At 35.6% G+C, this 14,489-nt stretch overlaps 1 protein-coding gene across 2 annotated transcripts; it reads right to left on the bottom strand.

Annotated features, from left to right (window-relative positions):
- Positions 1-2,041: 2,041 nt before the first annotated feature.
- Positions 2,042-11,438, bottom strand: LOC131438009 (epoxide hydrolase 1-like). Of its 2 annotated transcripts, none has more exons than XM_058607749.1 (7): positions 11,327-11,438; positions 10,881-11,124; positions 10,651-10,775; positions 10,482-10,594; positions 2,603-2,771; positions 2,403-2,542; positions 2,042-2,338 (listed from the first exon to the last, which is right to left on the bottom strand). In XM_058607749.1, exons 2-7 carry the CDS (start codon positions 11,079-11,081, stop codon positions 2,070-2,072), a joined length of 1,017 nt encoding a protein of 338 aa, XP_058463732.1. In that variant the 5' UTR covers positions 11,082-11,124; positions 11,327-11,438; the 3' UTR covers positions 2,042-2,069. The 2 variants fall into 2 exon arrangements, with proteins under 2 accessions (XP_058463732.1, XP_058463731.1); XM_058607748.1 differs by lacking the exon at positions 11,327-11,438 and adding an exon at positions 11,268-11,296.
- Between the last annotated feature and the right edge of the window lie 3,051 nt (positions 11,439-14,489).

Here is a 14,489-nt window from a genome sequence, read left to right as displayed (position 1 = left end):
ACTCTACTGTACTGCTACTAGTCCCGGGTTGGCGGTTAATGTTAATGGTTACACACCAGTTGTTGTATGTTCGAGCCCCGACCTGGAAGGATTCGCAGTGTCAGTAGAATCGTAGCACCATAATTGATAGGTGCGATAGTTTGTGATTGAAGACAATAAATTCGATCATATTTCCAATTATGAAATTAATTGTCTGCACACTTAAAACCATTTCTTGAGCTCGGCATAATAAAATGCCGAAACTGATCAGCAACACGTAAATTTGCTGATTGCTCAGTAATCAATACGCATGTTTCTGAACTTCGTTAAATGCATTCACTGATATTTCGGTAAAATGCTTCACTTTGCCGAAATTTGGCATAATTGCTTGCTGAATTTATCAGTAAACAACAGATATGCCGACATCAGCAGAGACGTTTGCCGAGATTTCGGAATATGCGCTAGCTGTTGCCGAGATTCAGCACGACAGCTGTCATTTATTGCCGCGTTACATTTTTGCTTCGCATTGTGCGATTATTTTCTAATGAAATTCTCGAGTGAAAAAATAAATAATCTTCGAAGAAGCGTGGAACCACTTGCAAGTAAAAATATTGAATAAATATTGTGACATGTTTCGCTTTATAAAAAGCGACTTTATCAGAGCACTCGCGATTATAAGGGAAAAACATCCAACACGGGGCTCAAAGCGTTCTCGAGACAAAACTTTGGGGGATAAGCGAAAAAATAACCCAATGCATGGAATAATTCAATAGATCAAAGTAAGTTTATTTTTTAAACAATACAGTATATGCATCATTAAATATTGAACATTTTTGTAAGCCAAAAATCAATATATATTATTATTTTCATATTTCCAGCTCGATTCAAGGTGGTCGCATCTGGAAACGCCGCTTTTTGTAATGCTACATGTTTTCAGGTAGAGGCTTTAAGCACAACTGGCAACAAATTTGTAAGCCTCCTTTAAGTGTTAATAAAATAAATTTTTGATCCTGAATGGCGTGTTTATAATGTTGAGAAATTACAAACAAATTTAATTGACTAGATTTTTAATTACTGATGATGCGGTAATTTATTTTTTCATTTTTTCGTTTTATTGGATTGCCGAATATTCAGTGAACGTTTCACTGAGCAAACAGTAAATCTTATGCTGACGATTTCGGCAATATTTGACGTTTGTCAAATTTTAGGGTGCCGAGACGCTCAGTAATTTTATTTTTGCCGAGATGATTGCTGATTACTCGGCTGTGCGAATCTCGGCATTTTTTTGCCGAGACTCAGCTAAAAAATTTAAGTGTGTGGACATATACTGGAAATAACACGCAAATGCCGTATAATGAAATATCTAAAATTATTGGAAACATGTGAAACTATTCATTCCGAATAGAAATTGATTTTTCATACTATATCATACAACATAATTTTTGAACTCAACTCAGTGCATAGCAGATTCAATAAACATGAGCTTCCCGAAAAGCTCGTCATCCTATTTCATCCAAAGCAAACAACAGCTGGTGAATCCGGTTAGCACATTCAGCCGCCGTTCCTGTCCGGACTTTTCACCCGAAACGAAAAAACGTTAATATTATTACCAACCGCTCGTGAGACAGGAATGAATGAAAATAGTAAACGACCGGCATTTTCCCCAGCCTATTGGCATTAGACTCGGCGGAAGGATGAAGATGAGCGCGCACAAAACCGAACACCATTTACCAAATCCGAACCAAAGCAACCGTCAGCGATTTACCACCCCACCTTTTGTGATGACGTAAACTTCGGCTGATGACGTCAATGGGAAATCTTGTTTCGTATGTTTGCGCTCCGCTCCGTTCCACCTCGACGCAACCGTGGATAAACGGACTATGTACAAATACTAGGAAAACTTCGCCAACATCCAACGAGGTGAACGACAAACCAACAAAACGCCTACACATTTTTGTTCTAAGAAGGAAAACTCATCGCTAACTTTCCTACTATAAGCTCTCGATTACTAAAGCCAACATTTTGAAGCCATCATCGTCATCAACATAATCACCGTCGCTGCTAACTATGCCAGCGTGAAAAAAGTCATTTTATTTCTTTTCTAGAAACTCTCGCATCAATCTATTGACTAGTACAGGATTGTGCTGCTGGAGAAAGTGATCCACTCCGAGTACGATCCTAAACTCTAGATTATGAAACTGCTCCTGCATTAGGGGACCGGACTCTTCAGAAATATACATATCTTTTTCACCTAACAGATAAAGACCAGGTGCGTGTTGGATTTCATCAAGTACGCGAACTGATTTCATGGATCTGCTGTTGTTCGCACGATAGTAATTGACTGGTCCGGTAAGAGCATCTGAAATTTTCGACGACAATGTACGTTTAATTTTAATTTTCCATATAATGGTTGAGTATTTTACCTTTCTTGGCGAAAGTATATTTGAATGCTTCAACTTCTTCGGCGTTGATATGCTTTCTGAACACGGCATCAAACATCCTTAGATCGTCCATGCGTATGAAGAATTCCGGTAGCTGGGGCATCTGGAAGAAGAAGGTATACCTCGAAAAACACGAAAACTCGGATTAATTTTAATGCCATGAAATACTCTTCACGTCTTACCAGGACATTTTGAACTGCTTTTTAGTTGTCATAATCAATTTACGGAGCACCGGTCTGGAAGGGGCATCCATCATGATGTACTTTTCGACCATGTCCATGTGCTGGGACAGGAAATCCCAGCATATCACCGCACCCCAATCGTGTGCAACGAGGGTAACCTTTTTGCGATCTGATTATTTTTAAATTGAAAAGAGTTTGTTTTAATCAATCATCAAATGTAGTTATTTGACAGTAAAAAAAATTGCGAACTTTCAAACATAAAGATATAGACAGAAAGAGAGATATATATAGAGAAGATTGTTGAAAAAAAAGATAATAATGTACCATTATTTTTTAATCACTCGAATATTTCCGAATGTTCGGGCTAGAATTTTTCTTTTTCATCGAATAGTTGAATTGTGATCAATTCGCACTATGTCCTGATTGGACAGCTTCGAATAAGTTCCAAAATACTGGATCTATCTATCTGACTCTATAAAACGCGTTGTTGTTTGTAAAATTACTAATCGACTGTTGTGTTGTGATTTAAAATTCACAAAAACATGAAATCTTTGATTCATACCAGACAAAGTCAGGACTTGTAATGCTTACCAAGTCAGTCCTTATCCTTCATCTTTGCCTGTAAATAGTCTTGAGATGACATTAAACTTCATGGATTAATATTTTGTTCTCTTCCTCAGAACGCGTTCTGATTGGCTGGTGTTGACATGGATCAAATGAGATAGGTTTTTCAATAGTGTACTAATGAAATACTTCAATGCTTTTGCTATACACGTTTAAGTTGAAAAAATTCGATTCTATTGGTAGTTAGATTATATAAATCCTTCCACAGATCACTGAGCTATGAGTTTTCAAAATACGAGAAAGGCAAACGCGCCTTATGAATTATCCTCTTTGATACTCGTTTATACCAAACATTTCAGAAAAGTTGAATTTTGAACTTTTTGAGATTATGCCACACAACTGAAAATTTTATCATAAAATTGTGATCATATTTCCGATGGCATGTAGCAAAAATTATGTTGATTCGTTAGATACAACAATAGATATTCACGATCCAAAACTTATCACTCTCTCAGAGGGTAAATTTTGAAAAGGCACCCCATAGTAAAGTAAGTCGTATTCACGACAAAAACAAAAGTTTTTCTAACAAATCTTTTTATTAGTCAAAACTGATTTTTTTTAGTGTCCTTTTATGGAAAACTAAACTAAGCTGAAAGTCATGATCATCTAAAAATTCAATGAAACTAAATTTGTGAGAATTTCACAGAATAATCAATCGCTAGCGGCCCGATATTTGCAAAAAATATCAGTAATGGACAAAAAGAAGTTTTAGTGTTGCCATAAAAAAGCGCGTCTTAAAATACTAGCAGGGTTGGAAGGAATAGTGATGTTCACGTAATAAGTCTCATTTTCGAAAAATACTGAAAAAATTTCTAGCCGAATCCTAACACACAGTCGTTTGTTCGAAAAAAAAAGTTTCCTTGAAATTGTCTATTCTGCAATGTATGAACGGTGGGAACATAAGCTGCATTTTTTGACAAAGTCTACATGTCCAGAAAATTTTTATTCAAACTTAAGATAGTACTGTTCGTGTTGATGCGAAACTCTGCATTTATCTGTGATGCACTCAGGATGATGTTTTAGGTTACAAACAAATCGTGGACTCAGGTGCAATCTATCTCTTTCTCAAAAGGCTGAGATTCGTTTATTACAATGCAATCTACTAACGAAAGATAAGCTTGGCAATTGTTTCTCTCGTTCACCAGTTTAGATATCAACTTTCAAGACATGAAAACTGTATGAACTTTGAGTCCACCTTAGAAGATTTTATACGTTTTTAGCATTTACCAATAATGGTTTTAGCTTATAAAACTAAACATTCGAGCAATTCCAGGAATGAGTAGACGAAAAGGTGACAAAATCAGAATCGACCTTCTCCGATTTGGATGAAATTTTACACATTGCTTCAGTATGGCAAACCATAAGTTTCGAACCGATTGAGAGGTCAATCCGACTCACGACTGATTTTTAAATAGGGCGTATGTATTTTTGCATTTCACAAAAATTGCCTTTTTCAAATCGTTGTAACTCGGAAACCGTTAATTGTACAAAAATGGCGTTCAGGAAAAAGTTATAGGGAATCGATTGGGCGCTCTAAAAAATATAAACTGGAAAAAAATTGATTTTTTTTTCAATAATTTCAAAATGAACCAACAAAAAATAAATTTAAAAAAAATCAGGGTTTCGATTTTTTTTTTTTCATAATTTTTATTTTAAAGCTCTTATTAAAACCTACAGATTGATGGCTATCCCATCCGTGTCTTTTGAAAAATGAAGAAGTTCCAGCTAAAACAATTTACAGATATATTCGAAATTTCAAGTTCTCATTGAAAGATAATCATTTAATCAGTAGAATATTATTCTACAGGTTAAAGGCAATAAATTTGTTCATGATATCCTTTCTTCTAAAAGTAGTTGTTCTTGAGATACTTGGATATTTAATTATAACACCGTTTTTTTTATATTTCCATGAATTGTTTATTTGCTTGCTATATCTACAATTATTACATGTACATGAATAATTCTTAATTATATTTAAGGTTTTAAGTTTTTGAAAATTGTATGAGTACTACGTGCATCGTCATTCGAATACGGTCTTGTGACGATTGTGGTTTCTGAAATCGGAACGAAAGAATGGTATTTCTGTGTGCCTGGAATCATTTGGGTATCCTTATAAACACTACTCCACTCGGTCACACCCCGTTCATAATCTTCTTATGACACGTAACAAAAAGACATGGTCGTGAATGCATCTCGACTTCTCTGCTCTGCCCATTCATATAAATGTTGTGCAGTTGTGATTGGGTGTTCATGTAGTTTAGCTGAGCTTTCACGTCGTGCCATTCGCTTTAAGTTACTCCCGAGTGCATCAGATGGTCCTTTACCATGAGAAGTTGCAAAAATATATACATTGATTTAAATTTACAGAGACTTTTTTTCTGTTTTTGCACTGCGAGGCACCTCCGTCAGGCATAAATATTACTTTTTTAATTTGACTTTTGTCTTTCAAAAATGACATTAAGTGTGAAATAAACACTTGAATCGCGATGGTATCGTGTTTAAACACTTCTGGTTTCACAATGAAATGTTTTAGCTCTTCTGATTCTCTATAATAAATTTTAAACGGATGATAGGTTGCTTGATCATTGCTCCAATAATGGCTTTGAACAGCATCCTGAAGCACAAATGAAAAATTTTCTGAAAAATCACAAATAATTACAATTGCTCCTGTCTTAACTTTAGATTTTGCCTTCTTAAGAAAATCAGATTACTGATTTTTAATAAAATCCTGAGTCACAAGTTTTTATAATTTATCGCAAAAATATGCTGCAAATTCTTCTTTCTGGATTGACAAATTTCTCTAGATCACATCTGTCAGTAGAAACCCATTGTTCAAATCTTTTCTCAGTCATATCACGTTCCTCGAAATTGTCCCAAACGCTTCTCTCCAGATCATGTGTCGCTGGAAAACTTTTGCATTCACGGAGATAGCAGGATCTTTTTGACGAGTCACATAATAGCTTTTTCAAATAATAATTCTTATCATCATACTTGAAATATTTTTCAACAGCATGAATCATTGATGAAACATTCTTATGGATTGTGCAAACACATATGTTATGTGAACCAGAACTTCCAAGCAACTTGCAGTGTTTTGGTCTTAATGCTGCAAATGTACTAAATCCAATATTTCGATCTGGAAATTCTTCCATATAACCCAAATAAATTTCTTTCAATGATAAATAAATCAATCCTTTTTGTTTGCGTTCACACTTACCATTCATTTCAACTGTGACGCAATCTCTTGATCCCGGCATTACTCTGTTGACGTCATCGCTGTTGAAATATCGAAGCACCTCGTTTTCTATCGTTTCGTTCCTGCTGCGTCCCGTTTGTTTCTTGGCTTTTTTTTCGTCCGTTGATTCTCTTGCCTCCGACACAATGTATTTGTTCGCCTTGGGTGGCTATTTTCTCCTTTGACCACGAGTTTGGCAAGACTGACAACAAACGCACTTTTTCATTCCTAGTGCAATCATGCTTAGCAAACTGCTCTATCATTTTAGTAATCACTTCATCCAACTCTGCTGCTTTCGTTTTGAGTAATTCTGGATCTTCTTCATCCGCCGGGAACCCGAATATTTGCTTTTTTATGCCTCTTGAAATATCCAAATATTTTTCTCGAGGATAATTAACATTCTTCGTTGATATCGGAGACACGTTGATTCCTGCGATGCCCTTGTTGAAGAGTTCAATGTTGTGTACTTGTGTGCTCTTGAATACTCCACCGCGACTGATGCTTCAGAAGATGCTGAGTTCATTGAAGCTGCTGAAGGTACTTCCTTTAAATCGTATTGCGATGTGGATGGTTGTGGTTCCGTTGTTGACTGCCCTTCTGTTTCCGAAGTGCGACTTTCCTTATAAGCCCGCCTACGACTTTCGAGCTTCTAATTTTCCAATTATGGTTTCTGTTAATTTGAAAAATTTTCCGGAACACACAAATCCAGGAAAAGGTTTACAACACTTTGGGAAAACCATATTGTAGTATTGTAACTGTTTCGAAAGAGATTTGTTATAAACTGAAAGCTGTTCTTCAATGCATTGCTATTTATATGTAAGGGGCTGTCCATAAAAGACGTCACGCTTTTTTTGACGATTTTTGACTCCCCTTCCCCCCTTTGTCACAAATTGTCACATTGTCATTGTATTTAAATCATCTGTTTTATTCCTCCTAGGGGTACACAGATATATTATTGTTTTAGGTAAAGAATAATATTTCCTTAGTGTAGCATACAGGGCTGAGAAAATAAAGACCAAAACCTCATCAAAACGAGATCACTGCCGGAGAATCTTTTCATGATCAGTTGATCAGTGAATTTTAAATCACATCGATCAATATCGGTACTGATCTTCCGTCACACAATGGGTAATGATTTTGGGCTAAAATGATTCTTGATTTATGTAAGTGCATCATTGGATGAATCATTGAATCATTGGATGATTCAATAAGCTTTGATGTTGATGGAGGAAAATCACATATGATCAAGATAAGACATGACATGATCTACGTCTGAAATCGTTGATCTCTCGCCCTTTTTCAAATGGAGTACAATTGAATAAACTGCTTTAGAATCAGATAAGAGAAATTCTTATGATGTACTATTATCAATGCTAGAAAAGCAAATTACTGAAAAAATTGTCAGTGCATAACTTAAGTTAAACCGTTTGAAGGCATCTTTTTCTTTTTTACTCATATTAGGCAAAATTTATTAATTTCACAATGATCACAACAGAAATGATTTCCTGCATCACTCATTTCCGAATTTACAAGAAGTAGCTTTTACATCAACAAATACACGTTTTCCTGTAGAATGTAAACGTTTATTGTGGAGAATGTTTCAGGAAATAGGGCAAAGCAGTAATATAATTAGGTTTATCAAAAATGCGCTCATTGAAAATATTGGACGTCACATTCCAAAAACCTCTCCCCCTCCCCCCTGTCACAAAAGGTCACGTTTTATGAAACACCCCCCTCCCCCTTGCGGCGTGACGTCTTTTATGGACAGCCCCTAAAACAGGTAGAATTTAGGTAAGTAATTCGCCGGTACGTACGTTGGTTGTAAACAGTACAGTGTTTATTCGTTTTGACGTAGTTACGGTAGTTCTACTGTTCTATGATCTTTCAATATATCAATATATCTGTAAATTGTTTTAGCTGTAACTTCTTCATTTTTCAAAATGCGCGAATAGGATAGCCATAAATCTGTAGGTTTTTAATAAGAGCTTTAAAATAAGAATTATCAAAAAATATCGAAACCCTGTTTTTTTTTTTTTAATTTATGTTTTTTTTTTTGGTTCATTTGGAATTTATTGAGAAAACAAATCAATTTTTTTCAGTGTATATTTTTTTAGAGTGCCCTATTGATTCCCTACAGCTTCTTCCTGGACGCCATTTTTGTACGATGAACGGTTTCCGAATTAAAACGAGAAGTATTTGATCATTTCCATGCACCCGTAAACAGTTTCAGCTGTAACTTCTTCATTTTTCAAAAGGCACGGATGGGATAGCCATCAATCTGTAGGTTTTAATAAAAGCTTTAAAATTAAAACTATCAAAATAAATAAAAACCCTGATTTTTTTATTTAACTTTTTCGGATTGTTTTGTAATAATTGAGAGAAAAATCAATTTTTTTAGTTTATTGTTTTTAGAGTGCCCAATCGATTCCCTACAACTTCTTCCTGAACTTCATTTTTGTACAATTAAGGGTTTCCGAGTTACAACGATTTGAAAAAGGTAATTTTTGTGAAATGCAAAAATACATACACCCTTTCAGTCATGAATCGGATTGACCTCTCCATCGGTTCAAATCTTATGGTTTGCCATATTGAAGCCATGTGCAAAGTTTCATCCAAATCGGAGATGGTCGAGTCTGATGATCTGGCTAACCATTTCTGGAATTGCTGAGCCAAAATAAGGAGTAAAGCGTTCGGGTAAATGATAATCAGTTGGTACGAAGTCAACGATGCATATCACGCAACAAATCTGTCAAAAAACGATAGTTACGTTTTGCATACATGTTCCAGTAACAGTATGTAACTAACTTGTGTGACCTAAAACAGCTATTTGTTGTTCACAAATAAGGGCAATCGAAAATGAACTCGTACCAATGTCGAATCAATTTTCGGCCGCGTAGTCCAGTATTCAGAGCGATTCACTCATCGCCCATATCTGTCAATGTGTAGGTATTGAATTTAACGAAGTAGGTTGAAGTCCAATTCTACGACCATCAAATAAATTTCATATTATTTGTTAAGAAGATAAAACGCTCAGTGGTACATGATATTTCTACTGTGCGATAGAGATAACAGTTTAGTAATTCAACATTAGTTCCTCTGCTTATCACTGTTGCATAAAAGGTGTGGCACTTGAAACAATTTTTTTTTTAGAATTTTCCATGAAAATATTTTCATCTTCATCTATATTATTGAATGAGAATACGATATTTGTTGTAGTGAATAAACTCGTATTTAAAAAGATTCCAATACATTTTGTTGATAAGATAATCATTCACCAACAACAACAACAAATTGCAACGATGGGCATTTGTTTGTTATCTTTGAAGATGTGTTCGTTGAGTGTAAATAGACAGCGAAAACCGGTTGAATGATCAATAGCATCCCACTTAGAAAAAAACGTTCAACGGTGGTCCTTCATTGGTCCAATACGTTGTATCATTGGTCCAATGAAAGTCCAATCAATCGTTCAACGGGAGGCCAACACGGGTCCTTCGTTTGCCGATTTTGAAACAGACCGTTGAACCGAATGCCATTTTTTTCGTTCAACAAACCCGGCAGACAGAGGTCCATTGTTGAGCCATTTTTAACATGAGGAGTTGGAGCCCCGTTGGACTAGTTTTACTGCAGAATTTCTGAAGTTTTCTCCACTCATTTGTTTAAACTAACAATACATACCTGCACAATACTTCTACTTCACGTAGAATAACAACAAATTTTCTTTCTATGTAAAGGTAAAACTTAATTTTCACACTATTTTTGCAAGAGAAAAAACAACAACAAACCGTTCCAGCAAATTGAACGAATATTTCGTGCAATATATCGTTCAACAAGCGATCAAAAATCAACAAAATTGAACGGCCTGCTGAGAGGGATTCCAATTTTGGCTCAAATTGCCAGTCACTCGAAACTGTGACGAATGGAACTTGGCAGTAAAATGTTAGATAATCGAACAGATTCGCGTTGCAAATGTTGATATTAGAATTGTCAAATCAATAACACTATGGTGTAATCAATACGTACCCAACGAATTTATCAATTCTTTGAGATCTTGAACCATGTTTTCAATGCGATATGGTTCAACTCCTTCGGGTTTGTCTGAATCTCCATAGCCCCGCATATCGACTGCAACTACCCTAAAAGAGAGGGATGCTAAATGCCAATGATTGTGCGAACATCAAATACCACATACCAATAGTCTTTCGAGAACTCCTCCATCTGATGTCGCCATGAGAACCAAAACTCCGGAAAGCCGTGGACAAACAGTATTAACGGTTTGCTTGGATCTCCATTCTCAACGTAGTGTAATTTGATTCCCTAAGTATGATAAAACAGAGACGCAAGTGCTTCCATTAATTTAGTTCAATTAAACCAGTAGCATATTTTGGTAAGCAGCATCTTCACTGCTTCATTCCCACTTACATTGACTGTGACATATTTGCTAACACCGTAGTTATGCTTCAGAAGACACTGTGGTGGGTATGGACGCTTTTTGACGACCCAGAACTTGGAATGTGGTTTGATGAAAAATTTCACCACTATCATGAGCAGCACTTGCGCAGAGTAATACACGCACAGCAGCTTGACGATAGCAAGCTGCAGTGTAGCTTTCCAACACGCCATGGCGATGATAACAACGATGCCGGCTAAGCCCAACTGAAATGAACTGCACACGATCGCAAGTAAAATAAAACTGACATCGCTTTGCGCATTATGGTACGAGATAGCGAATAAACAATGTTTCCAATATTCAGGAAATCTAATTCGACTGGTTTAGTGTGAAATTTAATTAAACTGAAGAATAATTACTGTAGATAACGCATAATGGTATTTTGGCAATTTAATATTTATAAGTAATCACTACTTACTACAACTTTTCATTTACTACTAAAGGTAAAAGTATTTCTAATCATCTCAGCTGTATTATCTCATATATGAAGACCAGGGAAGTTAGAATGAGACCTGCTGTCTCTGTTCTATGCATTGACTCAGAGAATTATATGGAAACTGGTAGTTTCATTGGACCGAAGCGAAACGTCATCGTGTTATCGTGGAAAGCTTTGGAATCTCAAGACTTGTGCATTGTGTGCAAAACAATTCACTAAACACGAAAAGTGTTTGTAATTAATTCCATTTGTGAAATTTGACAATTCAACAGCTTGATAATAAGAATAATAATAAAAATAGTAATAATAGTAATAATAATAATAATAACAAAAGTATTAAAAGCTTGAGTGATATTATAATAATGTGGAATGGAACACATTCAGTTGCTTGTTATGTTTTCAGTGGGTATCTGAAAATTGGTTGAAATTTTGTGTCTAACCAATTTACTGTGTAATACTTTCACCGGTATTCATAATTCATTTGTATCCCATGTGGTACTTGAAGCATAACACGAGCAATCGAAAAAAATGGTAATGCAAAAGAGGCAAGACAGGGTAGTTTGGCTCATTCTATAATATCTGCCAATCCATGTCCGAACAAACGAGGCTCTCTCATACCGTTTTCGTTTTTGAACCTACACGTGGGCGACTCTGACTCCGAGTAAAACGAACACGTGGTACGCGCCCTAAACAAACTCATAAAAAAAGAAAAAAAAACAAACTCGCATGGATGCTGTGGTGCGACCCGAGAAAATTTTCAAAGCGAAACTACGCGATTGGAGTCCGATTTAGACCGACCCCAGGTTGCTAAAAAAACACATCTCAAAAGTTGTTCGGGCGACTCTGGGTCAGCTCTCGGGCTGCTGTGATCAATAAACGAAAACGGAATCAGTAAACTGAACGTAAGTTTCGTCGGATTGCTTCGACCTCTTATTTTGTTGGTTCGTTTATGCCTTTCTCATATAGAAAGGTTATGCAATCACTGTGAAAACGGACTTTTGAACGGAAGCCCGGAGGACCGAGTGCCATATACCATTCGACTCAGTTCGTCGAGTATGCATATAGTCTCTCTCTCTCTCTCTCTCTATCTGTGTGTGTGTAACATATTTATAACACTCACTTTTCTCGTAGGTGGCGGAACCGATTTTCATGAACTTAGATTTAAACGAAAGGTCTTGTAATCCCACACAAAGTTCCTGAATTTTATTCGAATCCAACTTCCGGTTACAGAATTACAGGGTGATATGTGCAAAAAAATGAAAAAAGTGCACTTACTTTTCTCAGTGACGACTAAACCGATTCTTACCAACTTAGATTCAAATGAAAGGTACAATTATCCTATACAAAGTTCTTGATTTTTTTTTATCCGACTTCCGGTTCCGAAGTTACAGTGTGATTAGTGAAAAAAATCTTATTTCAATTTATTTCCTCAATTTTCTCAGAGATGACGTGACCGATTTCAAGAAACCTGGATTCAAATGAAAGGTCTCATGATCTCATACAAAACTTCCGAATTTCATCCGGCTTCCGGTTACGGAATTATAGGGTGAAGTGTGTTAAAAATTGGATACTTGAAGCGGCAAAACGAAGCACAAAAAAAAATTTAAACTTGACTTAAAATTATTCCAATCGGTAGTCATTATCAGTAGACGGTCAAACATTAATTTGGCTTTCTTATTTCTTGGCTTTCCGAAGAATGACCGAAAATTGTAGCCATAGAGTCAAAGATTTCTCGAACCAACTTCCGAACTACCGGTTCCCAGATTCCGGTTTCAGAAGTACCTCTTTTGGTTTTCTCAAAGGTGACCTAACCGTCCTAATCGATCTAGTCTCTTCAGAGTATATATATAAATAGCTATTTATTGGAATAAGAGTTAAAATTAAATTATTAAGTTTTAAATTGGGTGTTCAGCCACAAGTGGTGACTTTTCAGCCCTATTATATACATGATTTGTTTATTACCATGAAGACATCATTTGCTTCCGCAATTCTGTTGTTTTTTTGTATAGGGAAAATTATAAACCTACTGGTATTGTGTAATGGGGAAAAGGAACTTATATACTAACTTACTAACTAATACAGAGAGCGAATCGATTCAATTGAAGATTGCATCGATTTTTCCAATCATTTTGATCAAATAAATAGGAAACTGGAAATCGGACATTTTTGCCATTAAACCTTTGTGCCAAACACTGTCGAATGCTTTTTCTATGTCTAGAAGAGCAACTCCAGTGGATAACCCAGAAGATTTATTTGATTTTATCATGTTCGTTACTCTGACAAGTTGATGAGTAGTTGAATGTTCATGACGAAATCCAAACTGCTCTGGTAAAAAAATTGAATTCTCATTTAGTCATCATTCTTAACAAGATATTTTTTTCAAAAAGTTTACTGATAGAAGAAAGTAAACTAATTGGGCGATAACTTGATGTTTCTGCTGGGTTTTTATCAGGTTTTAGGATAGGAATTACTTTAGCGTTTTTCCATCTTTTTGGGAAGTAAGCTAATGAAAAACACTTGTTGAAAATTTTAACCAGGAGTCTCAAGGCAACATCGGGAAGATTTTTAATAAGAATATTAAAAATTCCATCATTACCAGGAGCCTTCATGTTTTTAAGTTTCCTAATGATTGACTTAATTTCATCAAAATTCGTCTCAATAATGTGATCTTGTAATAACACTTGAGTTGAAATATGATCATATTTCAGTGAGACTTCATTTTCAATAGGACTCACAACGTTCATTTAACATCACTGTTAAAGTTTAAATTCATTATAATATTATTTGCAAATTACCATCCGATTTGAAATGCTTCAAAATGTGATAAAGTCGAATTCATTCGGATGATCATTTGAAAAAGTTGATCTTGTAGGTAGATCATTTTATTTTCAGTTATATCGCCTAAATCGACTTCGTTTAAAAAAGCGAATGGCATTGAAGGAATATTGGTAGATAGATTTCTACCTGTTACACTAGTGTAACTGCCATTAGAAGAAGATGATTTGGCCCATCTACCTATCAATACATTGTTTTTCGTCAGAAGACGAATTGGAAGGCGTACCTGTTTTTTGCGTGGCATTTGTAACGGTTTTTTGATTTTCAGGTATGTTCTTTAAATTTAAGGTCGTTGATTTGACTTGTTGTC

This window comes from Malaya genurostris, chromosome 3 (genome assembly GCF_030247185.1).
Source record: "Malaya genurostris strain Urasoe2022 chromosome 3, Malgen_1.1, whole genome shotgun sequence".
NCBI classification, from domain to species: Eukaryota; Metazoa; Arthropoda; class Insecta; order Diptera; family Culicidae; genus Malaya; species Malaya genurostris.
This window is presented reverse-complemented; position numbering and strand designations above follow the sequence as displayed.

Bases quoted from the DNA above. Each gene is read 5' to 3' on its own strand.
- LOC131438009 (XM_058607748.1), bottom strand. The intron at 10,595-10,650 runs GTATGTGGTATT...CCTCTCTTTTAG, and splicing joins GAGTTCTCGAAAGACTATTG to GGTAGTTGCAGTCGATATGC. The intron at 2,772-10,481 runs GTACGTATTGAT...AAAAATAATCAG, and splicing joins AGAATTGATAAATTCGTTGG to ATCGCAAAAAGGTTACCCTC.